General features: G+C 40.8%; 1 protein-coding gene across 1 annotated transcript in view; it reads right to left on the reverse strand.

The window, feature by feature from the left end:
- The window catches only part of evi5b (ecotropic viral integration site 5b), a 42,507-nt gene that overhangs the window by 11,919 nt on the left and 3,126 nt on the right, over positions 1 to 27,462 (reverse strand). Inside the window, 18 exon segments of the mRNA XM_085150077.1 lie at positions 4,761 to 4,856; positions 5,008 to 5,154; positions 5,697 to 5,822; positions 5,824 to 5,856; positions 6,672 to 6,812; positions 6,957 to 7,088; positions 7,848 to 8,006; positions 8,379 to 8,411; positions 9,361 to 9,414; positions 9,510 to 9,570; positions 10,202 to 10,299; positions 10,485 to 10,574; positions 12,462 to 12,605; positions 12,691 to 12,816; positions 12,908 to 12,982; positions 13,151 to 13,375; positions 16,954 to 17,143; positions 22,902 to 23,134. Of these exon segments, the coding sequence (XP_085006203.1) occupies positions 4,761 to 4,856; positions 5,008 to 5,154; positions 5,697 to 5,822; positions 5,824 to 5,856; positions 6,672 to 6,812; positions 6,957 to 7,088; positions 7,848 to 8,006; positions 8,379 to 8,411; positions 9,361 to 9,414; positions 9,510 to 9,570; positions 10,202 to 10,299; positions 10,485 to 10,574; positions 12,462 to 12,605; positions 12,691 to 12,816; positions 12,908 to 12,982; positions 13,151 to 13,375; positions 16,954 to 17,143; positions 22,902 to 23,134 (2,163 nt within the window).

Below are 27,462 nucleotides of genomic sequence, written 5' to 3' on the forward strand. Positions count from 1 at the left end.
CCCATGAGAAACTACTTTGAGCTCCCTCAGCGCATCCAAGCTAACTTGATTAGCTGCTTAACAGTTCTCAGGCGTCCCGTATAGGAGTACGTCGCCGAACGCAGTTTTTCCGGTTCCAGTTTGGATCGTGCTGAGTAAGTCCTTCGAAAGAAGTGTACTTAGAGTTGCAGTTTTTGAGAATTAAAACGAGCATAAATCACCAGCTGCAACATCAAATAATTGACCAAGGGTAGAAAACAACTATTCCATCCATCCATTCACTTATCCTTATCAGGGTCGCCGGGGGGTGCTGGAGCCTATCCCAGCTGTCATAGGGCGAGAGGCAGGGTACACCCTGGACAGATCGCCAGTCTGTCGCAGGGCTAACACACAGCAACAGACACACATTCACTCGCGCATTCACACCTATGTGCAATTTGGATTAATCAATTAACCTATTCCCACAAGCTGTGTGCCTTTGGACGGTGGGAAGAAGCCGGAGTACCCGGAGGGAACCCACGCAAACACGGGGAGAACATGCAAACTCCACACAGAAAGACCCCGGCCTGATGGTGGAATTGAACTCAGGACCTTCCTGCTGTGCGGCAACAATGCTAACCACCGTGCTGCACAACTATTCCAACCTGCCGTATTATTTATAGCTTCAAGCATTTTATTAAGAATCATTTCAACCCCACAGGACGCCTGATAGCTTGAAGTCATGCAAGCCCAAGTAAATGGTCATGTCCATAGCCTTTGTTTCTTCAGGTTACATACAAGTCTTACTTCGGCAGAGGTGTGTGACGCATCAGTTCAAAAGTAAGATATGAGAGGGCGACTGTCACTTCCAACTCATCATTTTTCATCATCATCATCATCATCAACAACAACGAAACTAGAAAGTTTCATTGTTTAATGAAAAATAATTCTTCCCTCACCCCAACCCACAGTTTTTAGTGCCTAAACCTAACCAGCAAGTGAAAGTGAGACAAAGTAGAACATACAAACATCCTAAGGAGACCCTGACCACCGTTTCCTGACTGATAAACCTGTTCCTGCCACCCCTCCAACATCCTGAACTTTGCATTTTTTGCATCAAGCCACTTGTCCCAAAGCACGCCTTTGTGCATAAATGTGAAATCAAGAGACAAGCTGACAAAACTATGGTATTTGACACAGTGGGATGGAAAAGCATTGATCTGTTTTATGCGTGTAACTACAGTGGTCCCTCGTTTATCGCGGGAGTTACATTCTAAAAATAACCCGCGATAGGTGAAATCCGCGAAGTAGCAACTTTATTTTTTTACAATAATTATAGATGTTTTAAGGCTGTAAAACCCCTCACTACACATTTTATACACTTTTCTCAGACAGACATGAACATTTTCACACGTTTCTCTGTTGTTTGAACACTCTCGAAGTTCAAACCTTCGAAGAAAAGTCCAGTGTTATAGAATGAAACAAAGGCACCCGCGGTTGCTTTTGATGGTGCACAACGTTTCGTCGACATTGTTGTGTTTGTTGGGGAGAAAACTTACAAACAGTACAGCACTGCAGAGCCACACTGCTAGCGATCGAACATTTCTGTAAATTTGACAAGATGAACGCATTCTGTACTGTACAGGAGACACGGCACGAGATTGATTGACAATTGTCTGCAGCGGATCAGGATGCAGAACACAATGCGCTGTAAAAACAAACAAACAACCAACAACAACAAAAAACATGCAAAATTGCACACCAAGAAATGCACGAAACAGCCAGGCCACGAAAGGTGAACCGCGTTATAGCGAGGGGCCACTGACTGTACACAGGTAATCTGTACATGACTGTAGCTTGTGTTGATACAGATGAGGAGCAGTAAAGCTGCTCCTGCTAACACGAGGCTCATGCTATTCCTCTACTTTGTATGCAATGTGCAAGGTGCAAACATGCCACACTCCTGTGCTTACAAAAAACAAGAACTACTTGAGAAGCACTTAAAACTAGGACTGCGCGATATATCGAGTTTTAAAAAAAAAAAAGAATATCCATATATTTTCATACGAGATATAAGATGTGACAATATTTTTTTTATATCGATTTAGTATATGTTATGTTATAATTATACTTGTAAACCGCAAGTTTGTCTCGCTTTCGTCCACTTTCGTCTCTATGCAACGTTACTCGGCCTCACCTCTCCTTCCCTGAACACAACTCCCCCTCCCCCATCGCCTGCAGGCAACGACAAGATGGACACGGCAAATCTCCATTAACGAGTTACCGCGGATTGCCCCGTGCGTGGGGCTGGACGGCATCAACGTGTTAGCGAGCTAACCGCGCTAACGCCATGGCCTAGCATGGCCTACAATCCTGTCATCCATCCATCCATTCGCTTCTACAATCCTGTCATTTTCACATAAATTGACAGTGCGACTTATGTATGAATTCTGGTTGTGCTTGATGACCGCGAACCGATTTTATGTGCTACACGGCGCTCAGCAATCTGTCAAAAAATGTTTTAGTACGACTTTGGTAAGCTACGGAGCTGCACCGCTTGACGGCTTGTCGGATCATTACGGCTACCGTAGTCTGGAGCCTCGCGGAGTGATACGTACTGTGCTTCAACGTAATATTACCGTATTGTGTGTATAAGGACCAAAAATGACACCTGTAAGAGACACGGTTACGAAGCGGGTTTCAAACTCAAGGCTGTCAGTCACGCAGTAGAAGTTGGGAATAGAGCAGCTGTGAAATCTGACTGTCTTTGTTGTTATGCTCTGCGTCTTTTAGTACATTTTGACGGTACAATTGTGAGCTTTTTGTTATGCACAAAACAACATTGTTTTCTTTTATTTATTGAGCATTATTATTTAATAAATGCTGATAATTTATTTTTGAGTAATTTCTTCATGTACATCTACGCTGTATGTTAATAAAAGTGCCTGTGTGACATCTGGGACACAGCTTTGACTAAGAACTCTTTTTGTTCTTACCTTATGGCTTTAAAATATATATATATCGAGATATATATCATATATCGCCATCCAGCTAAAAAAATAATCGAGATATGAATTTTGGGTCATATCGCTCAGTCCTACTGAAAACATTTAAAAAACTTTCAGCTGACAAATTTTGAAGAAGCGGCTTGATAATGTCACCAGCTCACTGATATTTAACGAGAGGGATATCGATTGTGGTGCATGTGAAAAAGTCTGGTGTTGTGTTAAAAAGCATGGGAAATTTCAAAAAGATCTGGAAAACTGCAGTGGGTGGTTGTGCAAGGCAGATGTGACAGAAGTGCCTTCTTCTTGTAGGGCTGTATGTCCTGCTACACTGAGAAACTCCTGAGCAATATTCCAGGTACACGCAACAGGGAAAAAAAAAAAAAAAAAAGCACAAAGTTGCGCATCCGCAGAGTTGCTTCAAGTGTTTCAGTGCAAGGCATCACTGGACATCCCCCAGTTTCTATAACAGAAGACGTCAGAAGTGTTCTATGAAGGTGTTTGTCACTTATCTCTGTGTGTGGGTTCAGTGCAGCCACACAGAGAAAACAGGAAAATAGATATTATACTGGTGGCTCCCACAGCCAGCTTCCAAATAAGTGGATTGAAAAATCCCCCAAAATCTGTCCCAAAAATGACAGAAGACTTTAACCTTATTCGAATCAGGTGGGGATATTTTCCTAAATTTTCCTTCCTCATATGGAAACACTTTGGCTTGGAGACACATGACACAAACTCACTAGCGGTGAAAGCACTGAACTCTGTACTAAGGATCTAGCAAGTTAAGGACTGGTTAATGTCAAAATGCTCAGAGCTCTATTGCATGTTTTTTTGTTCTACAAGCCAAGTGTTTAAAATCATAACGGAAACCATCTTCACAGATATTTAAATTCCATTTTCACACCCATGCCCCATAGCCAGTTTACACACAACAAGATTATCTGCTTGTTGCAACACTCACTATTCATCGAGTATCTTTACTTGTATGAAAGTGGCATGGTGTGAGAAGTGTTGAACCCATAAACACCTTCAACAATATCAAGTCTTTTTAGATCACTTTCTCTCTTTAGTATTGTTGTGTGTTGTCACTGGGAGAACAGGCCTGTATTTGTTTTTGGTTAAGCTTGTGGAGTATGTTGAATTCATTAGTGGGATAAATGCTACTACTTCCTTCTCTCCTGCTTGTTAAGACTTGTAATTCCCATTTACGCTGGGAATAAATATAGATGAAGGGGATATGCTTTAATATTTCTGATTTGTGCAAAAAATGTCTTCCCCCCAAGTTTTCCACATCAACTAAAATCAATTAAAGTGCATTTTTTTCAGAATTTCCAACAGATCTGCATACGTATTTGGGTTATGTAATAACAGTTTAAAAAGTTAAAATGCGCTTCATTGGAACCGGAAGAGGTTGCAGCTTTACCAGATTTGATTGACACTGGTGTCTCCTAGGCAACATAAGGAAACAACACATGAGATTCATATCATCAAAGCTTTGAAATGCTGATTGATTAATGGAAATTCAGACATTTTCTTTCCCTTCTGCATATCTTAAACCAGTAAAGAGGCTCAGACTGAAAACCACAAATCTGCCAGGTCAAACAGTCACTATTATGGTTATAACTTTGGATGATGTGTTCATAGGGCCCAAAAAATATAACTTGGGTTTGTCACCACATCCTTGTATGGGACATTTCCTTTTATGGCTGAAGGAAGCTTACATGTAATGTGGTTTGTGAGGGAGTTGAGGAAATCCAAAGCTTGGTGCAGTGGGTGAAGTGTGAGTCAAAACCTTACCTGAATCTCGAGCTCAGAGATCTGTTGCTGGAGTTCCGCCATAGCAGCAATGTTGTCAGCTTCCCTCAGCCTCACTGCCATTACTTCTTCCTTGCTCTGCAGAAAACAAGCCAGAGAACTCTCAGGCGACAACCTCTCTAAGAAATCAATTCTTTTTTTTTTTTTAACTTTACAGATTTAAACCACAATAGCGCTGCAACGGTTCGCCCCAGAGGTGCAAAGTGTGGAGTGCAGCAGCAGTTTGTACCTTGCATTCAATCTCAGCTTGTCTCCTCTTGATTTCTTGCAGTTGCACGTTCAGATCTTTGTTTTGTGTTGTCAGTTTCTGCACGCGCTCCTGCAGAGAGCGACTCTCCTGCTCCGCTCGACGCAGCTGGTTGTTGTGAATCTGATTCTGAATAAGCACATTTAAAAAAACGAAAAGCAAAAGCGGATTATTTCACGTTATTGACTGATAGGTTCAGGATAAAGAAACTGAAACCTAATGTGACTTTCAGCACTACTTCACTGTTCCAGTTTCTGTGTTGCATACAAAGATAAATGCTGCCCCCTGAAGGCTGCTGTGTGAAATTCAGGGTGGGAATTCCCTTATTTTCCAGCATATTTACTACTTATCACACTTAATGTACATTCACTTTTGTAATTAACTGCACTGCAAGTACATAAAAACAAAAGTCTCTTCCTAAAGACTGCATACTTCTGCCAAGTATGCAGCATACAATATGAACTGTATCTCTGGACTGAGGAGGATATCTGAATCTGAATTAGTTTCTGATGGTGTTTTCCTAATTTTATTATTTCTATTTGACATATATTTGTGAACATGTGATGAGGAATTTGAATAATGCTTTTAAAGATCTAGATCAGGGTTAGAATCCAGATAACAAACCAAATCATAAATTATATTAGTGCTGTTAGACCGATTCAACCTCTGACCTGTGTCTCCAGCTCCAACATCCTTTGCCGCATCTCTCGAAGCTCTGCCTGAGCCTCGGCCTCACGTAGCCTGACGCTCATCAACTCGTCCTGCAGCTCGCTCATGGTGTTCTTCTTAGGACTGTCCCTTCCAGCGGCTAGCGGTGCGTGCCAAGTGACGCTGGAGAGGGCGGGGACAGTCAGTCCTGTTTACCATCACTTACCAAATAAACACTTGACTTTCACCATTTGTGTGTCATACTAGATCTGTGCTCTGTAACTAGCAGGAATTACAGGGTACCTGCAAAGTTCTCTTAATACGACTTTAAATGGAAATACATATCAAAAGGGAAAATGTACCCTCTTCAAATAAACACACAGATGTATCTAATTAGAGCAAGAATTTTTTTCAAAATGTTTTTTAATAAATGTGAGAAGAAAACAAAAATATTATTTTTATTCTAAATGATAAGCCATTGTTCATGGTTTGAAACAGCTCCTTTAACCAGCTTAAACTTGCATCTTCATCTTTCTTTAAACGAAGTACTACAGCTGAGTTAACCAACCTATCTGTTCAAGTTTTCACGTTTCATGTTTTCAGTCAACCTGAATGGATTAATTAAACGGCAATTAAGCCAAATCAAATGTTCTGAATTAAACCCATTCTATCTTAAATAATTACTGTAGTCAAACTCATGAATCACTGTTTGAACACAAGTTTAATGTACCGTTAAATCTTCACAGCCTTAATTATGCAGTTGCGTTTAAGTGTGCAGAGGGAGAAAAAACAGAAGCACTGCATATGAGAGTTTCTCACAATGGCATGACTAAAAGCAATCTAAATTTAGAATATTTAAATACTTTTTGAAACCAAAATCCACTCTGATTTTAAACAGCGTACTTTGGTGTGTGTGTGTACAACATTTGCATTATGATCTGTTGGGGTTTTGATCAGCCATTTCAAGTTGTCCTGCGTGCTGAAATGTTGGTGCTCACCTGCCAGTGGTCCTCCAGATCTCTAACCTGCTGTCTCAGCTCTTTCAGTCCAGTCAGCGCCTCCGCTTCTCTCAACTTCACCCCGATCAGCTCTTCTTGCAGCCGCGCCACATTGGTGTCATCTGGTAGCGATGTGTTCCTCTGAAAAAGGTGGAAAAATCTAATTTTTCTTAAACCTTTAAAAAAGAAATTACAGCGTAGGGCTAGATCACAGTAATACTCTGTGCCGACTGAGGTTTAGGCAGTACAGTCCCACTGCAGTTGCATTAAAATGACGCAACTCACTTTTTCCATATCGAGAATCTTGTCTTGCATTTCCTTGAGTGCACACTGAGACTCTGCCTCCTTTAGTCGGGCCTGCACGAGCTCTCTCTCCAGCTGCAGGACGGACTCCTCAGAGAAGCGTGGGGGTCCTTTCTACAAGGAAAAAAAAAGAAAGAAAATAAAAGAAAAAACAGAACAAATGAGCAAGCAGAAAAAAAGCAGGAAGGACAGCAGACATAGCTGTGTGCACTCACCTCAAACTAAATCCAATCTCCAGTAATGTCCACAATACTTACACTTATCCAAGTACTCTCAATTCCTCTTTACATTCATTTCAGCTGACATCAACCATTTTTCCTTTCACTTCCACATAAATAATTCATGAACAATCTTTGTGCAGCAAGACAGCAAATTATGTAAAACACAGTAAAGCCTGCACATTATCATGTGGAATCCAACCATTAATAATTAAGGAGATGTGTTGTGCAAGGTGAGGATTCAATGAACAGGGGGCCATGTGTGAAATCTACCAGCCTGAGATACAACCTGCTTACAAATTCATGAAAGCATTTCTGGGGACGCAGAAGAACATAAATTGAACTTTGTAGCAATCTGTGTCTCAAAATGAATTCATGCATGCCAAAACACATCATTACCTAAAGTAAGAAAAGCCCTGCTCTGCAGATGCCCCGCCATCTATCCAAAATCAGGTGAAAACACATGTTTACAGGCCCAAAAGTAATCTGTAGCACACCTAATAATAATAAAATAGTCATCCTGAGGTTGTACGTACACATCACACACAGACCTGGGCAATACCCCAGTCTCAGTGTCACAGCTCCAGTCACACTCAGGTCAGCCAGATGAGCCAGTGCAACCTGCCTGCCTCAGACTGTCTGTGGCTCTTCTTACCCCTTGTGGCTGCTGCTGCTGCTGCTGCTGGAGCTGCCTGATGGTTTTCTTGGCCTGCTCCAGCTGAGCACCGGCCTCCTCGCTCTGCTGTTTGACTGTAGCCAGCTCCCGTTTGACCAGGTAGTTTTCCTCTGCCTCTTGAGCTCGAGTCACTTGTCCCTTTGGACATAACCAATCGATGAGGGGTGGAGTGAGCACGGCAGGAAGTGAAACGAAAGGACGGAATGGGTGGGCAAATTACAGAAGATGAAGGATTGGATTTTCTAAGGACATGCTTGTTTTTAACTCTAAGCAGCGGGTGATTTAGTTTTAATTCCTTAGATGTATTTAGCATCTTTTGTGATTCTCTTACTTTGTCTAACATACCACCATGTGGTTTTCCATGCAGTTATTTAATGATGTCATAATCTGGATTAGCACTGTCACTGCCCTTTACTAATCATAGGCATGCATTGCTAAAGAGAGACAAAAAGATGGAAGAAGGAAAGTCCAGCATAAGTTCTAAGGGTAAAAAGAAAATGAGGAGTATACCTGGATCAATCTATCTGCCAAGGAAGCGCTTTCCTACAAAACAGAAATATCAACAAGAGACAGCAGAGAGAGAGAGAATCCAGAGGACAGTTTAAAGCACACAAAAGAACAACTGATTCTTTAAAAGAAGAAGTGCAATGTTCATTTTCCCTCCAAAAATATTTGGTTTACGCAATGAGGTAGAAAAGGAACATTGCAAAGCAGGTGTGGTGAAAAAGGTGCAAAAATAAGCTGGTGACAGAGTGAAGAATTGGGCGGTGCAGATAACAAAGAGAGGTTTCAGACAGGAAAAAGCACAGGGCAGCCCGAGAGTGAAGTTTGCTACAATAGCAGCATGACGACAGTGTTAAAGAGGTGTTTTACTTAACAGAGGCGCTGGGGTTCTGTGGTTTATCCAAGCTTTTAGTGGTTTCAGTTAGTGGAGAGTTAAAAGATCCTGAGAGTTACGTGACGAGGAGCAGCAGCCTCGAGTTTGGTTTAAACTAACAGACTCGTTTCCGCCCTGCAGGCAAACACAGCGTAGCAGACACCCTTAATATCCTCAACAGACCTCATGCATGGTGCCTTTACCAGGCAGTAGAAGTGCCCATTCAGAGAGACTCAGTATTGTGCACAATGACACAAACAGTGCACCCTGACATGCAGTGCTTTGTATCGCCGTCAAGTATCAAGCAGCTCCGTTCACATTTCAAACAGGCTTCTCTGCTTCTGTTAGTGGCGTCAGCTGGGTTTTTAAATTCTCCACATGACCTAAAGCCCAAATCCATCAATGTTTCTGACTTTATCTACAATCAGAACATTCACCATGCCAGTCCATGATGGCGTACCAGCAACTTTCAACTAACACAGCCCAGTTAGTGAAAGACAAGACTCCGTCATTAGGAAATACGCATGATATATGGACATAAACAGCGGAATGGGTTAATGTAAAGTTGATGAGGAGAGCGCAGTGTCTGACTGTGACAAACACCGATTCACTCACTTTCTCTAGTGTATCTATCCTCTGCTTCAGAAGCCTGTTCTCTGTCCGCAACCTCTGAAAAATATAGAATTGCAAAAAGACATGAGAAAAAAAAATACTACAAATTGTTTACATGGGATGCTCTGAGACTTTAAAGTATGTCCACACACCTTTATCTCCACCTGTTCCTCCATCTCTTTTGTTTTGATTGTAGTGTACTCTTTTTCTAACCTAAAAAAAAAGCACAGAGCATCTGTTAAAACAAATGAAGCACAGAATGATCTTTTAACAGTTTGTAACTTAAAATCATAACAGGGAGTTTCTAAAGTTAAGACACATGCTACTTTGTGTTGTTTAGAGGGAAATGGAACAGTATTCACTAAATCTTTAAATTTATTTATTGCATTTTGATGGTGAGCTTTTATCTTTTTGAGAAGAGTTTTTTGGAAATTGATTTCCATGTATCAATTTGGGATACAGTCCCCTTTCCTTATGTCTTCTATATTTTATTGCTTCTAAAAATGATATACGTTCCTTTAAAGAGACACCATTACAAATGGAAACTCTGGAATTTCCCTGGCCCCTATACTGAACAGGTACACAGAACGTTTAAATGTGTTGCTTCCTCCACTTGGATTGGGTATCAACCAAGTTTTGAATTTGCAGCATTCAAAAATTAGCAGTTAATTTGCTGCAGTGCTGACTGAAAAATCTTGTCTAAAGTTATGCAACAGTTTAAAAACAAAAAAACAAAAAGGGGGTTCAACTGTAAAAGAGGAACAATGAAAAAACAATCACAGCAAAAAAATAAAAAATAAAAAATCTCTGAAAAAGGAAGTTATGAAATGCCTGCTGTGCTTACTTTTTCATCTTCTTGGCGTTGTATTTAACTTGATAAGCAGCCTGGATGACCTTATCTGGTCCACTGTCCAACTGGTGTGGGATGACCTTCTGAAAGTGCTGAAGCACATAAAGAAAGCGGGGGCAAGTGTCACACCAGAATGCATGTTTTAGACACAAGCTTCTCTGACCTCAAAGGACCGCACTAAACATCAGCATGCCCACAAACTGGGACGAGATGAGAGGTTGCACATAAACAGAGCGTGATGGAGGCTTCTCCCCTGGAAGTGCTGCTGGTGATTCACCTGTAACATTCCCTCCATGTCGAGCTGAATGAGTTCCGCCTGGTTCATCTGCAGGATGGCGAGCCCCACGCGGAAAACAATCTCCAGGCCCTGAAAAAACCCCACCAGTAATGAGCATGATATAATACTCAGTGTGCTGTCAAATTTATTGGACAGTGGACTGAGAATAAACAGCCCGAGTGATTGTGATTTAGAGAAGAAAAAAAAAGAGGCCACACTGCTAAAGGTGACTGTAACTGTAGTGCTTAATTTTGTCCAACAGGTGGCACTAATGGATAACTTTTATTTGATAGCTGATTTTACCTAACTGTTCTTAAAGCTGTAGAATAAGTGTTCTGGCCTGAAATCATCTCTAAATAAATTGACCCTGTGCACGAGAAAATGCTAACTTCCTGGTTTGAGACCGGATGTGGGGTTGTACATTTCCGGTAGCTTTACTTTGCGGTCAATCGCTACTGCGAAGATATACTCCAAAATCATGTCCAAAACTCGAAAACGGAAAGATCGCGTTAAGTTACAAAGAGCAGAAGGTGGGAACACTCACCACTGCTGTGTCATAAAAAATCTAATGATCAATTTTTGACGTTTAAAGAGTTTAGATCGATCAGTTGTTTACATCACTCAACACAAGCAGAACTGCATTACTGCAGCAGAAGACACATCGTCCACATTCAGAAGCACATCTCTGTATAGTGACTGGTCTTATGATTTAAACAGGCAAATGTTCAGCATTCAAACTACAGGTGAAGAATAGTCAAACCAGATGTTTCCCGTTATGTCGAGATCAGCTAGTCAAGTACACACCTACACAGCATGTTAACAAACCGTGAAAAAAGCCACACAAAAAATGAACGATTGCTGGTAACGGTTTCTATACATTAGTATTTACGAAGGGTATGTTGTGACTTACCTTCAAAATTACAGCAGTCCCTGCTATAACACGGTTCACCTTTCACCTCGCTGTGTCGCAGATTTTTTAGTGCAAGTTTTATGTTGCATGCTTTTTTTACGTCCTGATCGCTGCAGACTATCTCCTCTGTGATGTCTCTCCTGTACAGCACAGAATCGCTGCATCGATCGCTAGCAGTGTGACTCTGAAGTGCAGTACTGTATGTCCACGATGTCCACGAAACGTTTTGCACCGTCAAAAAATAAAATTGGCTACTTGATTTCACCTATCACTGGTTATTTTTAGAACATAACACCCGCGATAAACAAGGGACAGCTGAGAAATATAACATTTGAATCCATTTTCTCTTTTGCTCTGAGGCTCGGGGGAAAAATATCGACAAGTCGATGAACATCATTTACAGATATATTGGGTAAATGCCCGAGACATCTATAGAAATGTAAATCGCCGCTTGATTCATTCATTTGTTTAACTTGTTTTGGACCGTAAACAGGGCGCGAATAGGACACCGGAAACAAAGCTCCCCACAGGAGTTTCCGCACCGGAAGTAGCATATGCTAACGTGCACATAGTCAATACTCTTAAAAGTTTAAGCACAGACTCTGTTTTTCTGAGGTGGGGCTATTAGTTCACAGTGACTTACAATAACAGCAGCTCAAGATATAACCCCCAAACCCTTTTCAGATAAGACTTTGATATAATGGTGGCTCATTTCCAAGTGGACCTATTGCACTCATTTCCAGCTCAACGTTTTTATTCACAGGCTTTACTAGAGTATCTTTGCATGAGTCACAGTTCAAAATCAATCCTGGGCCTTGGTGCACCCCCTCAGTTCATACACTGGCAGAAACCAGCAGTTTTAGTTCCTCTTTTAGATCGCAAAAAACTACAAGCAAACAGAAGTTTAAAGAAAAAAGAAAACAGAAGAAGCCAGTGTTGTAAGAATGTGAACACAGGTGTAAATTTCAAGCTCAGTAAAGAGAATGACAGAAAGATAACATTTTCAACATACTGGTTCATACATGTTTACAGAGCTTATCATTCAGCCACAGTTTGCTTTAACTGACCTCACACATGAAGATGTCAAAGATCCTCGTAGCAACGGGCAAAGGGAAGGAGGTGAGGAAGATGGTGAGGAACCAAGAAGAGGCATACATGGAGGTATGAAAGCTCTGAGCTTGGAAATGTATATGAAGCTCTGGGAGTTGCTCCTGTGAAAAAAATAACAATCAGACTCACTATTGTTGAAGCTTACGTGTTGGCAAAGCATTACTCCCCAAGCTATGAGGTGTCTACCTGGATCATGTACTCAAACTGATACATGCAGAGTCCCAGCTCAGCCATGCTGGGTTTGAAGAGTTCTCGTAATCTGTAGTCCTGCATCAGCTTCACAAACACGCAGAATGCTTCCTCTTCGGGCATCTAGAAAAATATTATGATAGTGATCAAATTACTAGCTGGAAGTTTGAGTTACAGTGTGTGTGAGAGGATGTGTGGAGAATACAATCATTACCTGCATGAGCAGCAGACCCACAATGAACGCACTTCCCTGACAATAGCCGACCTCACGGTCCACCAGAGAATATGCCTAAGGTAATAGAGATTATCTTTACAGGAGTCTCACTGAAGATCAGATTTCTCTCTTTTTCTTTATTAAACCACCTTAAAACCAAATACCAGTTTTTGTTACTGGAACACAAGACTTATCTCTTTATCTGCATGCAAACAGGTTTCTTAGACACCGCAGAAGACACACCTTCATGACATTGAAGAGCACTTCCTGACCCAAGCTGTCTTTCTCCTTGAAGAACTCGTGTTCGGGATAAGTGCGAGCGATGTCTCTGCGTATGAGCTTCTCGCAGGGCGACGTCATCTTTAATAATTCTGAGTACTGATCCTTGATGGGCATATTCTGGGCATTACACAACAGCTGCCACACTATAGCTCGAAAATGATGAGGAATCCCTTTCCTAACAAGATCCTGTAGAGAAAAAAAAAGAGATAAAGATATTTTCTTGATGTTCTGAAAGTTTTCTGCAGGGTGTAGGCAACAACTTTTTAAAATGAAAAACACAGTTTTGTTCTTCGTTCAGGTTTTATGATAGTGTCAGATTTAATATCCAGTCACACAAACGTGGCAGTGAATGCACATCGAATAACCATTCACCAGAAAATCATATCATTTAGAAGTTTAATTCCTTATTCCAAGAAACGTGGATCTATACCAGCAGGAGAGCACGCAATCATGTTTAGACTTGTTCTCATCCTCTCATGCAGGACTTGCACTACCTTGTTTGGGCCAGGTAAGTGTATGGATACTAGTTAAACAGGTAAAATAGTACCAACTTATAGCACCTTGTTTTTCCAATCCTTTTTTAACTTCTTTATGATCGCTCAGTAGGTAGAGTGATAGCCCCATGATCGGAAGGTTGGGGGTTCGATTCGCCTGAACAGCTACCCTGAGGCACCCCTGAGCAAGGTACCGTCCCTACACACTGCTCCCCGGGCACCCAGTGGCTGCCCACTGCTTCACTGAGTGAATGTTTTAAATGCAGAGAGGAATTTCCCCACGAGGATCAATAAAGTATACATTAAAATTATGTTTTTTGTGTGTGTCAAAAATGTTTACATGGGAACCGCAGTCTAATAACGCAAATGTATCCATTGCAGGTTAAAATAGTTAAAATCTTTAGTGCACAGGTCTGTCAGAGGGTCAGCTCAGGCTCATCAGGCCAATGAGTTTCTAATTCATTAGTGGAAATCCAGCATTCGCGTACACAGGCATACACGTGGTAGTGTAAAAAAATAAAAAATAAACATAGTGTTGGTCACTAGTTGAAAATACCATGGAGAAAAAACAACAATGGTGAAAAGTAACCCAGTAATTTTCTTTGCTTGGACCAACAAGATGAAACTGTTCTTCTGATTGCCAGAGGACGCCATGGAGAAGAAAGGGCGACCACTTCTCCTCATCTAAGTTCATTAAAACTTTCTGAAGTCTGTTTTCGGTGCCCTCAATGCAGCAGTAGCATTGCGTGGTGATGATAAATAGCATCCCTGTGGATGTCTCTTAAATAGTGTAGTCATGCAGCTAGAGCATGTAGCTGATGTTAATAACTAACTTTTTTTTCTAAAAAGTCTGCACTTCCTCACTTTTTGTAATTTGAAAAAAACCTGTTCATATTACATCTGCCAGAGTATAAGTGAAAAAAATACTAAGAGCTCCGCAACTCTATTCATTCATTTGAAACACCTTTATAGCGCTGCACTGTATTAGCAGTGCAAAAAAATGATGGCTTACTTATTTCCACTCAACTTGGACGAATCTTTATCGGTACTGGTTTCCCCTTCAGCGGACGCGTCGAACCACAAATGGATCGCAAAAGGTTGTTTTTTCCCCACACTGAACAGTTTATCATAAAAACATCTCCCCAGAGAGGCAGTGGACTAGCTTCAGGAGTTTAATGGCAGGGGAAACCATGACAATGTAAAATGAATCCATGGGAACCTAATGCACATTTGGGATTCTTTTTTCAGCTCTGAATGTGAACCGCAGAAAGAAAAATACCAAACCCTTCCGTGGAGAAAAACATCAGAGACCTGCACCTGCATCTTCAACAGGATTAAACCATGGGTATGCCTCAAAGCCTAATATTTCTTTTTCCACTTCAGCACACTGTGCATCTTTTATAATAATACAGTTTCCACTGCCAAACATAATCTTGTCAGTGATACATTCTGCAGAGTGATTTATTTCCATATACTACTGCTGATACAATTTGATTAAGCAATTTCCTGTGCTGACAGGGAACAGTCATTTTTCCTGCTATGCGGCCATGTGAGTGAGCGTGTGGTTGTGTATGTCTGTCTGTGTGCGGTGTCTGCGTGCATCTGGTCAGTCCAGGGTGCATCTGGAGCAGAGGTCCACCCACACATGCTTTCAGCAGGGGACCCCTCTCCCCTCTTAGAGGTTAGATAAGACAAACCAAGCTTTGTTCTGGACTGAAACAATGCACCACAGTCTCAAACCTTGACTGTTGAATGAAAGCTGCCTTATGAGTCACAAGAACTACTCAAGAGCAGAGGGTCTTTGAACATTACATATGAAATATAAAGTATTAGAAAGACGAACAAATCAGGGATTTTGCTGACAAGTGCAGAAAAAATTTACGTTTCTTCCTTCGTGCAACAGAAACTGTGTTTCTTGTAAGCAGAGCGGAAGAAAACAGCAATTTTGCCGAGGCCTCAGCAACTGTCATTAATATCCTGGGCTAGTTGCACCCATGCAATGATGACTACTTCTGTTAAATTACATAATAACACTGTGCATGTTCACAGCTCCTTCCCAGCACTTCTCCATTTAAACATCCAGCAACAAGAACAACAGAAACTCCGTCCCTACAGAAGACGTTAGTCTTTTGCATGATTATTTTAATTAACAGAAACTTTACAGTAAAATATTTCTCTCTGTCAGTCATCTAAGTAACAAAGAGAAATGGGCTTGAAGTCTCTATGGTTATAACAAACATCTGACCATAAATGCTGAGCACCTAGCTGTTCTGCCACAGCTACTGGTTGTCAGTTTTCCTAAATGACCCAAAGAAGGCTTCAGTTTGAGGAGAATTCAACAAAACTTCCATTAACAACACTCAGTGCATAAAGATAAAAAGCACCAACTGTAGATCCCCAGTAACTTCCAAACCGTTGCAGCTGCACTGAGTCGTTTAACATCAGGACACATCAGGCTTTCTGCTGAGTCACCACTATCCCAGACTTGTGGCTACAATCAGGTGGTCCAACACACACCTGGCACGGTTTTACACAACAAACAACAATCACTGTGTATGTCCACAGTCTTTGTGCAGTTTAAATCAGACTGCCATTGCCACTGTCTGGGCACAGGATTATTACGGGGCTTAACAGAGTAACTGTAGAAACAAGCAAGCTAAAATTAGCGTCAAATATCTACGTCTGAAATAACAAGTTCAAGGGCAACCCCACAGGGTCACTGAGGACAGAGACAGACTTTAAATTATCACTGGACCAAGTAAACAGTCACATGAACTGGGCCTTTGTAACATTTGAGCCAGGGAGATTCAAATAGCAGCAAAAAATTATAAATACAATTATAATAATTATAATAACAATAAAACAAATCAGCCATGATTTGAAATATGTTAAGTTAAACAATCTAAATGCAGAAACAGCAGCATCACTGGACCCTTTTTTGCAACCTAGAATAACTGTCATGGAGTTTTACTGTTTTTAAGTGTAAGTGTGAAGAGGTTTATACAGCTTTGAGACTAGGAGGAGACGCAAATCCCTTTGGTGTTTTGCGAGGAATGGCATCAAATTCTGCTAAAACAAATATGCACAGCTATCTGTTTTGCTGACCCCGTGTGAGTAAAGGAGCAGCTGAGAGAAGGCTCTTTACCTCGTCTTCAAGGCGTCAAATGTCTATTTGTAACCTAGTAAAATAGCCCAGGCTGAATAAGCTCTTAAGCAGGTCTGCACATGATCAACCGTCACCTCACAGGTAGTCATGTGCACGAGTCTCACCTTAAGCTGCTTCTCTTTCTTCTTGCGCACTTCCTCCCATTCATTGACAATTCGCCCCCACAAGATCCATGAGTCCTCCTCCAGGTGGGAGAGGTTGGATGAGGCAGAGGAACTGGACACCAGGGATGAGCCACTGTTTCGCCTGGAGCCATTCATGGAGCGCAGCGACTTGCTGTCTGTCTCCAGTAGCCTTTAGAGAAGGTGAGAGGCGAGATATACTGTGAACATTTAAGAAACTGTGCAGAGACGCAACTACATTATACCGTGACTTTGTCAATGTCTGTCAATCAGACATCCCATTTACCAGGCAAAGTACAATTTCACATCTTCAGGGAAACCCAGACCATAGTGAGATAATTTTGCAAAACAATATGCAAATGCAAAACACAGTTTGAATGAAAGCTGTGTGGATATATATACAACTTTCAACATGACAGATGCATGAGATATTATATGAAAGCTAAAAACAAAACTAAAAAAAGAAGAAAGAAAAAGGACTGTAAAACTATAGCAAATGGAAATATTTACTTAGCTAATTTAAATCTTATGCATTCTTTTGAGGATCATTATTTACACTAGTGTATCTAAACAGCTACTGTTTTGACACATAATAACCGTCTTTCCTTTATTCAGATCTGGGTCAAAGGTCAGTGGAGTGGAGTGAGTAGAGATGCATAGACTTTCTTCTTTCTAGGGATGCACCAAGGCATTGAAAGCCTGTCTTCTTCTGGCTGGACGTGTCCCAAACACTCGAGCTAGGGGGAAATCCTATGCAGCTGGATCTTTTTGATGTGGACAAGCAGTGGTTCTACTTTGAGCCCCTCAACCTCTTTCTAAGGATGGACACTCTTTGGAGGAAGCTACTTCTGCCACTTCTATCTTCAGTCTAATTCTCCCTACCCACAGCTTGTGGCCACATAAGAGAATCAGGTAAATGCTGTGACCTAACATTTATATTCTTTAACCATATGAGCCAAATCTCACAGGTTAATACTGAATCAGACTGAAAGCTGACCAAAAAAAGGGTTTAAAACACTTCTGTTGAGAGAGAGAGAGAGAGAGAGAGAGAGAGAGAGAGAGAGATGACATTTATTTAAAATCTAATGGCTGCAACTGTAAGTGGTTGAAAATAAGCTGTAAAGGTCAGTAAAATATTTTCTGACTCATTTTGTTAATATCATTAATTTCTTTCATATGTGCTCAGCATGTCAAGTAGCGGAAAAAGCCCGTGTGCCGCGTTTATCACACACTTCATCGGTCTTATCAGCCTTTCACTCACAAAGTGACCTGATCAAAGATTAGAATGTGGGGAAAAAACGCAGTGACTCCCAACCTGCGTGGCACCGAAGAGCTTATGTCACACAAACAAAGGCTCAGACACCTGATCTCGGAAAAAGGACGGGGCCTCTCCAGTGGAGCCTGTGATGTCACTGAGTGCGCTACCCGAATGGCTAGGGTTACAGCCAAATTTGGGTTGTGTGGGAGGGAGTGAAATGGACGGCCCCGACAGAACAGCCTGCAAGAGCCTCTCTTTACTTGCATTCAGCTTTGACACCGAGCTAAAGAGAGCGCTAAAGTTTCACAGGAACTACCCGTTTTTCAAACAATTCAGTCAAATGATCGAAAACAATGACTCAGAAAAATTACAATACGTGTTAAACATGAGCCTAAACATACTTACAGCTCTGCTAGTAACTCACTAACAGCCAAATACAAAGCCAAAGCCTTCTGAATATAACAAACTTGTAGCTAATATTTTAGTGACAAAAACACATTCCAGATAAAGTGACAGGTGGGAAAAAAGTGCGTCATGCCCACAATTTTCAAGAAAACAAGTAATGAAATACTGCAAACTTACCAAGATAAACTCATGATGTACTCTGCATGTCTCAGTTTTCTAAGAATTCAGGAATTCTGCCAAGTCTCATTAACAAATTGAAGGCAACAGTGCAGGATTTCCTCGACTGTGTGACACCACTGAACCAACGCTTCGGACTTTTATCTGCTCTGAAGGGTACAAAGGGCTCCCCAAACACACATGCACCTGATAAACAACTACAGGCCGCATCACAGAATCTGTAACTAAGACCTCCTGCCTGCCATTGCACCTATCTTATTAACACCTAAGTGACAAAATGAAAAGATTGGTGTATTAGGGTTGCGTTAGGATTTTGCGGCAAAATAAAGACACTAAACGGGCGTCGTGAAGTCAAGGAAGGGTCAAAGGTTAGACGAACTTGAGCTCTGTGATACAAAAAATGTTATTCAATAGATATGGATGTGGTTTGAGCTTTATAAAGGACTTTATGAAGAACACGTCTCTGATTGTTTTTGATCTTGCTTAATCAAATATCACTTGGCATTATGGGGCAGGAACTGTGGTAGGCGTTACCGATGAGTCAACGGCCACTGCGTTCAACAGAGCTTTGCTGTGACACAGTCTGAGTGGCACACTTAGTTTCTATGCTGACACAGAGTGTACTAGTCATGGGAGAGATCTACAGCAGGGAAAGAATTCACAAAGCTGGCTTTAGAGAATAGTTGCGTCATCCTCTAACAGTACTTTTATCTGACGTGAACAATGAGAACCTCGGGGACTGCACACTATAGTCTTCTCTCACTGATCCAATATTTAAATAAACCCATCCACAGCCAGACATGCTCTGTTGCGGCTTTGAGAGTCCTTATCAAATTCTGGATCTTGTTGCAAGAACCGTTTATCTGATCGAATCTAAATGAGGAACCAGCACAGGAAAAAAAACACTCGCAAAGAGACCACAGTCTTCATTTTAATGTTTAATGGACATTGCTTCAGCCATGTGAGCTGTTTACTGTTTACCTAGCAGTACAGTGTGCACAAATATGGGTACAATATGTGACTCAACCTGAGGGAAAATTTCCATTCGGAGTCTACATGCAGGGAACCTTCACCCCGGAAATATATTCCACACCCTGAAACAACAAAACGGTCAACAACAAACTAAGAAACTTTCGAGATGATCTGAATATAATTTTTGTGAGTTGTTTGGTGGGTTCAATCGAAGCTTTACCCAGTGAGCTGAGTCAAAATCAAGTACACAAATTAAAGCTTGCACTGTGAGGTTGGTTACATTTCCATATAAAATGATGATGTAGAGAGAAAGAAGCAACAGACGGTCTCTTACTTTCTTCACTTCACTCTCTTTAGAACACATGGTGCCTGCACCATGAGAGCAAGCTGTTCTTTGCAAAGCAGTACGATACTATTCAAAGCAGACTGGAGCCTTTCCCAGGGGGAGGGGCAGGGCACGATCTGAATGGTTAAATATTTGATTACATTTAAGTTGAATATTTAGGCCCTAACAAACGTATCAGACCCAATCTTCTGATAATGTAGCTTCAGAGGAACAGTGTTTCGACTTCTGGTGCAGCCAGCTGATATCCTGAAAAGACTTCTGGTAATGTTTACAGTTCTGACTATAAATAATAATAGGAACAATAACAATAACCTAATTATCTTATATGGATAAGGGAAGGTTTCAATGCATTCCTCGTTTGTTCTCCCCATGTACCTTTAACCTCCCACCTTCAACTACCCCAAATTCCAAGAGTAAAAATGAAAATAGAAATCTTGCCTATTCCTAAAGAATCTTTATACTCATATTCAGATATCTATCAGATATATTATATCAAAAGCAACACACCATCTTGCATTTATCGGAGAAGAAGGCATTATTAAAGCATCTAAATGTTAACAGACTAGAACCTGACTAACTACTGAGTGTTAACTTTTATTCCATCAATACTTCCCCCTTTCATCTAGAGGTGGCTAGTTTGCAATCTGAACATTACTAATGTGTTTCTGCATGTGTAGCAAAAGATAAATTTGTAGGAGCTGCAAAATGATTCAGTGACGGTAATAAGAGAGGTGTGCACAACTGCCCAAATACAACATAATAAGACAAAGGTTTTGTGCATTTGAGATTTTCAATAAGGTTTAAATAATTTATATTCAACCACTCCACTATATGATTACATTAGGTTATGACTTATCTTAGATAGTATTTGCACCAATAAGAATAAAGAATTTTTTCACTTGCAATTTAGAGTATATTATTGTAAACAACAGCAGAACAAAACCAGACCAGAAACAACTGTACTTCCTGAGGAAGTTCAACTTGTTTGGGGTGTACAGGAAGCTGATGCCCTACAACATTTGCACATTTCAGTGTGCCTGCTGCTGACAAGAACAAACTGCATAGAATAACGAGTTCCTTTTCACATCATCCATCATAACCTGCTTCCCTTCCCTTTAAGCAGGAGGATGAATATTCCCTCAATGCAATTGTCACAGTCTGAGTTTAGCACTTACATTTAGAACATCATGAGCTAGACTGGGTCACAAGGTTCTATTCCATCAACTAGAGCTCTGAAATGTGGACCAAAAAGCTCATATTCATGTATTTTCAGACTGAATAGTGGCATGCAATACTGGTATTTTCTACTTAGCTGAATACATGATCAGATGGTACTGAAAGCCATGTGTGATTTATCACACTATTAAAATAAACTGTGACCAGAACATTTCATAGGTCATATTAAGCCGCAAGTTTCTCAGTCATGAGCTACTGGAAAATCCCTGAAGCTTAGTAAGACTTTCTGGTATATCTATTTGAGATAAATAAAATAACAATACTCAGTAAATGTGATTCCAGTCAATGTTTCACTGTCTCCATGCGGCTATACCATAAATTCATGATGACATGCACAACTAAATCCAAACAGTGTATGTTGACTCTGGCGCACTTTTTGCTTGTGTTGTTTCAACAAATCAACAAACCATCGTTCACAGGTGCAAACTGGGCTTGCACATGGCCCGTTCTGGGTTAGAATGGGCATTTAAGCGTACAGCTATGAATTAATGTCATTAAAAAGCTCCAAATGATAATACTGAAGTAGTGGACATGAACCATGACAGACAAACAGGCCCATGTCCACCTATGATACCCATGCTTAAGTGGTAAGCCTCACAGCCTGCCAGTTTTTAAAAAAAAAAGTCATTGCAACGCCGGTGATTTTCTTTTTGGCTCTGGCTAAAATAGCTTTGGGAAGGCTCCAATGAGGTTCCTGCCAGGTTTGCTTGCAGAGCACAGAAAGAAAGTGTATGGGCAAGCACTACAAAGAGTAAAAGAAGCGAAATATAAATGCTGGCACAGCTTTACACAAGGTAATCTTTCTCAAAACGCCATAAATTTAAATTCAGCATACTGTAAAGTGTATTATCAGACCCCTTTGAAATTTTAAATCACTTTGTGACCTTTGTTCTTGAACAGCCCTATATGAAGGAATTTTATCTATTTACCCTATGCCTAATTTTAATACATATCAATATACTTATAATGTACTCCCCAGCCCTACTATCAACTTTCTAAAATCTTACTTCATAGTTAATACTACTATTAGCAAAGTTTACCTTAAATGGTCGGTGAGTATTGCTCACATGTCATATGCCATCATAATCTTGGTAAATGGTAAATAGAATGGTTCTTATACAGTGCTTTTCTACTCTACTTCAGCACTCGAGCGTTGTACAGTACTGCAAAACAGGCCTCATTCACACCATTCAGTCATACAAGCACTTTTTCCTCTTTTACACCGACACGCACATTCTTATTTCGACAGAAGCATTGGTGAGCAACTTTGGGTGCAGAATCTTGACAAAGGATTGTGCTTCATGACTAGCAAACAGAGGTTATAGTCTACATTGTCCAGAGGAAATTAACTTTGTGTCTCTGTAAGGTCTCAATGTCCAAAAACCAGTTCTTCCAACTGTCTCCAAACCAGTCAGACTGTATTCTCCACCCCTCTACAACTACATCACAAACTGTCTCAAAGAATGGTTCAATACAGTCCATCCTGTGCCACGCAACCTGAAATCAAACATGAGTCAGTTCGCACGAGAAGCTTACCTGTTCTGCTCCTCGAGCTTGGCAAGTAGCTCCACATCATCAGGACTGAGCTGGGCCGGTGAGGATGGGGAGAGGCCAGGCGAGGACAAAGAGGTGGAGGAGGAGGTAGCAGTGGTCTGCAAGGATGTGGGCGTGGCCACCTGGCTAGCCATCTGACTGACCGTGTGGGACACCGAGTTCTTCACCCATGAGAGAGTAGAACTCAGCTTACCAGCAACCTTGTCTGTCGCCACCTGCAGAAGATGAGAAGCATGAGCCCAAGCCTTCTGAAATCTCTGTTTCATCAGAATTACAGTATTAAACACTTTCACTAACCACATCCTAGTTTGAACTACACCACTTAACATCACTTCCAGTCACTTATATGAAGCCTACATTCACAAAGAATTAAATATTTATCAAAACATCTTCCTCCTGATAGAATATCAATACATCCCAGCAGCCTTTAGTGCTACATTATCAGCTTTGTTGGAAGCAGCACCAGGAGTCAGTGTCAGCTGGATCGATACACCTGCTTAGTTTACAAAGTCAGCATTGGCAAACAAATCTGTCTCTTTCTGATACCACAATCAATACTTTAAATGACTTGCTCGTATTCCAGTAAAGGCGCGTCGACCAAGGATGGGATTAAAATAATTCTGTCACAATTCTGGAGGTTCTTAAAATGATGTTCTGTGGATTTTATTTACTTTATAGGAGAAACATTATGCTTTTACTTGCACATTTGCAATATGTGCGTTACAATGGTTGATGCTCATATTAAAAAAGGTCCAAGTTTTAAATAATGAGGTCAGTACATGTGCAAGTAATCCGTACGAGACAAATGTTCAGTTGCAGAAAGTTTGGCCGTGAACACAGAAGCTCACTCCAGTTTGTGGGGGATAGCCAAACACCATTTATCCATTTAAAGTGGAGGTAACCTTCAAAGGACAGGAGCTAAAACTGAGGAGCTGCTTCAAGTCAGCGCATGAAAAGATTAATGATTATTTTGAAGTAGAAATCAAGAAACCAGTCGGAGAATAAAAATATATATGGTGTAGGAAATAAGAACAATAAATCCCTTTAAAATAAAGATACTGCTTTCTTTATCTGTAAGCATTACTAATGCAGAAGTACCGTCCATTCTTTTTGGTCATAACTGACATTTCAGGATTACCGAGGATGGGATTTTTGTGCACTACATGCCACACCACTATAACAGGTGACAATACTGTTTCTGTTTCACTGGACACTACTGACTGCAGCATGAAGAATGGCTCAAAGCAACACTTGGAAACTGATCATCTATTATCATAAAGAGAGACTATACTGGATAAAAATAAGAAAAAAAGAACAACCATCAAATAACAGCATAAAATGAATGCAGGTCATCTTAAATCCACTCCTACCTGCTACTCCAAACAATCCAAGCTACAGCTGCTTTCCATGAGGAAATCCAGCATGCCTTCATTAAAAAGGACAGCTTAAATATTTCAAATCCAACGCAAAAAGTATTCCACTCTTATGAACCTTTGATCGACTCAACGACACACGGTCCTTTAGTCATATGATGATCAAACTCAGAAGGGGTCAAAGTGCTCCAAACGACCGGCTTCCTTCAAGTGAAACAAGATTACAGCAGGAAGCATATCACTGTGCTCAGCAGAAAGAAATTCACCTCACACCTGAGAAACACTTTTTAACTTCACCTTCACCCTGACAGGAAGTCTGGATACTGAGACCTGACAGGAAACCAATCATTTCAAAAACTTACCCTGAAAAAGATGACTAATTTTTCTGTATCTAGTATCACATCATAGGAGGAGGGACAATTTGTGGTAAGTGTGGTGATAGGAATGAACTATGGTGCACACTGAAAGTGTCTTAGCTAAGCTTTTTTTCCACCTGTCAAGAGAAACAGCCAGACTACGTGACAATATAAGAAACCGTCCTTTAATATAGTATCTTCACTATGAAGTGATTTGATGTTATTGAGCTTTGGATACCACTGACGTGAAATGCAAATCTGAAGTAACAGATCTAAAAAGGAGACAGAACAGTTTTTTTTTCCAGCCTCATTTCACCACAAACTTAAAGTATATGACATCGAGCAGTCATCTCACAAACAGAAGCAAAACTACAATGTAAAGATTACAAAAAACAAAAACAACTCACTATCTGAGAGACTAACTACAGCACTGACTGACAGTGACACTTTCACTTTGAAACCCATTAATCAATCATTATTATAAACTCAATCATCCAAAAAACAAACAAAGACCATGAACAATATGCAGAGAAAACACATTAAAACTCAATCCATCACATACACAATGCAAAATTAAGGACACAACAGCCTGTACGTATTACACTATCGTGCTATTGGCTCAAACTGCCATCTCTAACACAACTGTGTCAGCTTAGAAATGCAATGCCCTCTCTGCAGCCCATCCTATGGCGCTGTCTGCAATCTTATTATTTTGTTTGTTAATTTTCCCTCTTTGGGCAACAATGCATGCTGGCTCCCTAAAACTGCACGAACCTTTACTCGTTCAGTATCATCTGTGTAGGTCCTCAGTCATCCAGGTCATGGTAGTCTAAGGAGCTTGAAAAGAAGGCGACTGGACTTTGCTGGTTCACTAAGCTGTTTACGCATAGTTTAGCATCTCTACTCTGAATGACTAAAAAAATATGATTGATCCCACTGAATATGAAACATCTAGAAAAACAAAGATGCTTTACTTTGTCATAAAAGACATAGCATCTAAGATAAACAGGGGCCTGTGCCAAGTCTATTCTGGAACAGAGAGAAACAGGAAGTTGATACACCAACTTTACTATTTTCATAACACCACCCAGCTGCTGACCTGTCACCGTGGGGGACACGTTTACTGACCTTCATCAGCGATATGACGACAGAGCTAAACAAACAAATCCTCATTCTGCAGCTCTACAGTGTCTCTGCATTAAGTCAACATGGATGGAGAACAAAAAGACATCCGAACACACAGAGGGTAACATTAACCTTGCAGAGAAACAAGACAAAAGCAGCAACGGTTTGTGTAATGAGCGCACTCCCACAAACACATGAAGGGTTATTTAAAAAGAGGAGCAGAAAACAAGGCAGGTAGAATATTAACCATTTACTATAAATAAACCACGAGTGCATCAACGAATTCATTTCCATTTGATTTGTGAAATCCTACTAAAAATGACCGTTTGCATGACCGTAAAGACCACAGGCCTTTACATCTACCACTAAGCTTTTTCCAGTCAGTCCAGCACTCACAGAACAACTTTCAACAGTTGTTGAGACCTGCATAGAACGAGTTACTAAAACCAGCACTAACTGATGTGAGCAGTGCAAGGTCTCTGTCAGATTTTACTCAGCCCATTTCAGCAATCAATCAAACAAACAATCAGTAAAATGAAGCTTAGAGTCCAATCAATTCATTCATTCAATTAATAATAATAATAATAATGGATTGCATTTATATAGCGCTTTTTGGGACCCCTCAAAGCGCTTTACAATACCACTATTCATTCACTCTCACATTCATACACTGGTGAAGGCAAGCTACAGTTGTAGCCACAGCTGCCCTGGGGCAGACTGACAGAGGCGAGGCTGCCATATCGCACCATCGGCCCCTCTGGCCATCACCAGTAGGCGGTAGGTGAAGTGTCTTGCCCAAGGACACAACGACCGAGACTGTCCGAGCAGGGGCTCGAACCAGCAACCTTCCGATTACAAGACGAACACCCAACTCTTGAGCCACGATCGCTTCCAAAACAAAGCATTGGCAGTACTGCTCATTGATTGGAAAATCATGATAAATATTTGAATTACAGCCACGTGAATCAAATTTAAAAAATTAACTACCATAAAGATGGACGTTATTAAAAGAACATCTTAACAAATTTATTCTTTGTGAAAACTTAAACTGTCAGGGAATTATTAACTGATCCTGAGAAATGGACCTCTCTAGGTTTTATCTTGCATGGAGGTCTCTTTTAACTCAAAGCTTTGTGCATCACTGAAATAGAAGAATGTAAAGACTAACTTCAAAACTACATGGGAAGAGAAAAGATGACCACATACACTAAATGTGTAAAGTGAACATCTAGCCTTTTCAAAACTGATGTAAAACCTGGCTGATGTCAGACAATCGTCAGCCATGTTATTTCCTGACATGCACTGGTGGATTCCTTTAACCTGGCCAAATTGTGAATCTCATTAATAATGAGAATCGCTGAAAAAAGTAAAGCTCAAAAACAAATCCTAGTGTATTTTATATTAGATGTTTCTGTCAGGATATACAAGCATTCTGAGAGTAGTAACTAAAATGTAATCATCTCACGACAGGACATGCTTAGACAGATGCCAATGTCCAGGTGGCCTTAGGAGACATTCCTTCCAACAAGGCACGCCAACTGCAGCAAGGCCTCTCTATAAATCCTGGATACAGAGATTGTTGCTTCTTTTGTTTGCCAAAGAACTCAAAGGGGCCCTGAGATGCAGTGTGCATAGCTAATGAAACTCACAGAAAGGCCAGAAGAAGGCGTTAGGGAATAACTTCATGGG

Source organism: Neolamprologus multifasciatus, chromosome 23 (genome assembly GCF_963576455.1).
Source record: "Neolamprologus multifasciatus chromosome 23, fNeoMul1.2, whole genome shotgun sequence".
Classification (NCBI taxonomy): domain Eukaryota; kingdom Metazoa; phylum Chordata; class Actinopteri; order Cichliformes; family Cichlidae; genus Neolamprologus; species Neolamprologus multifasciatus.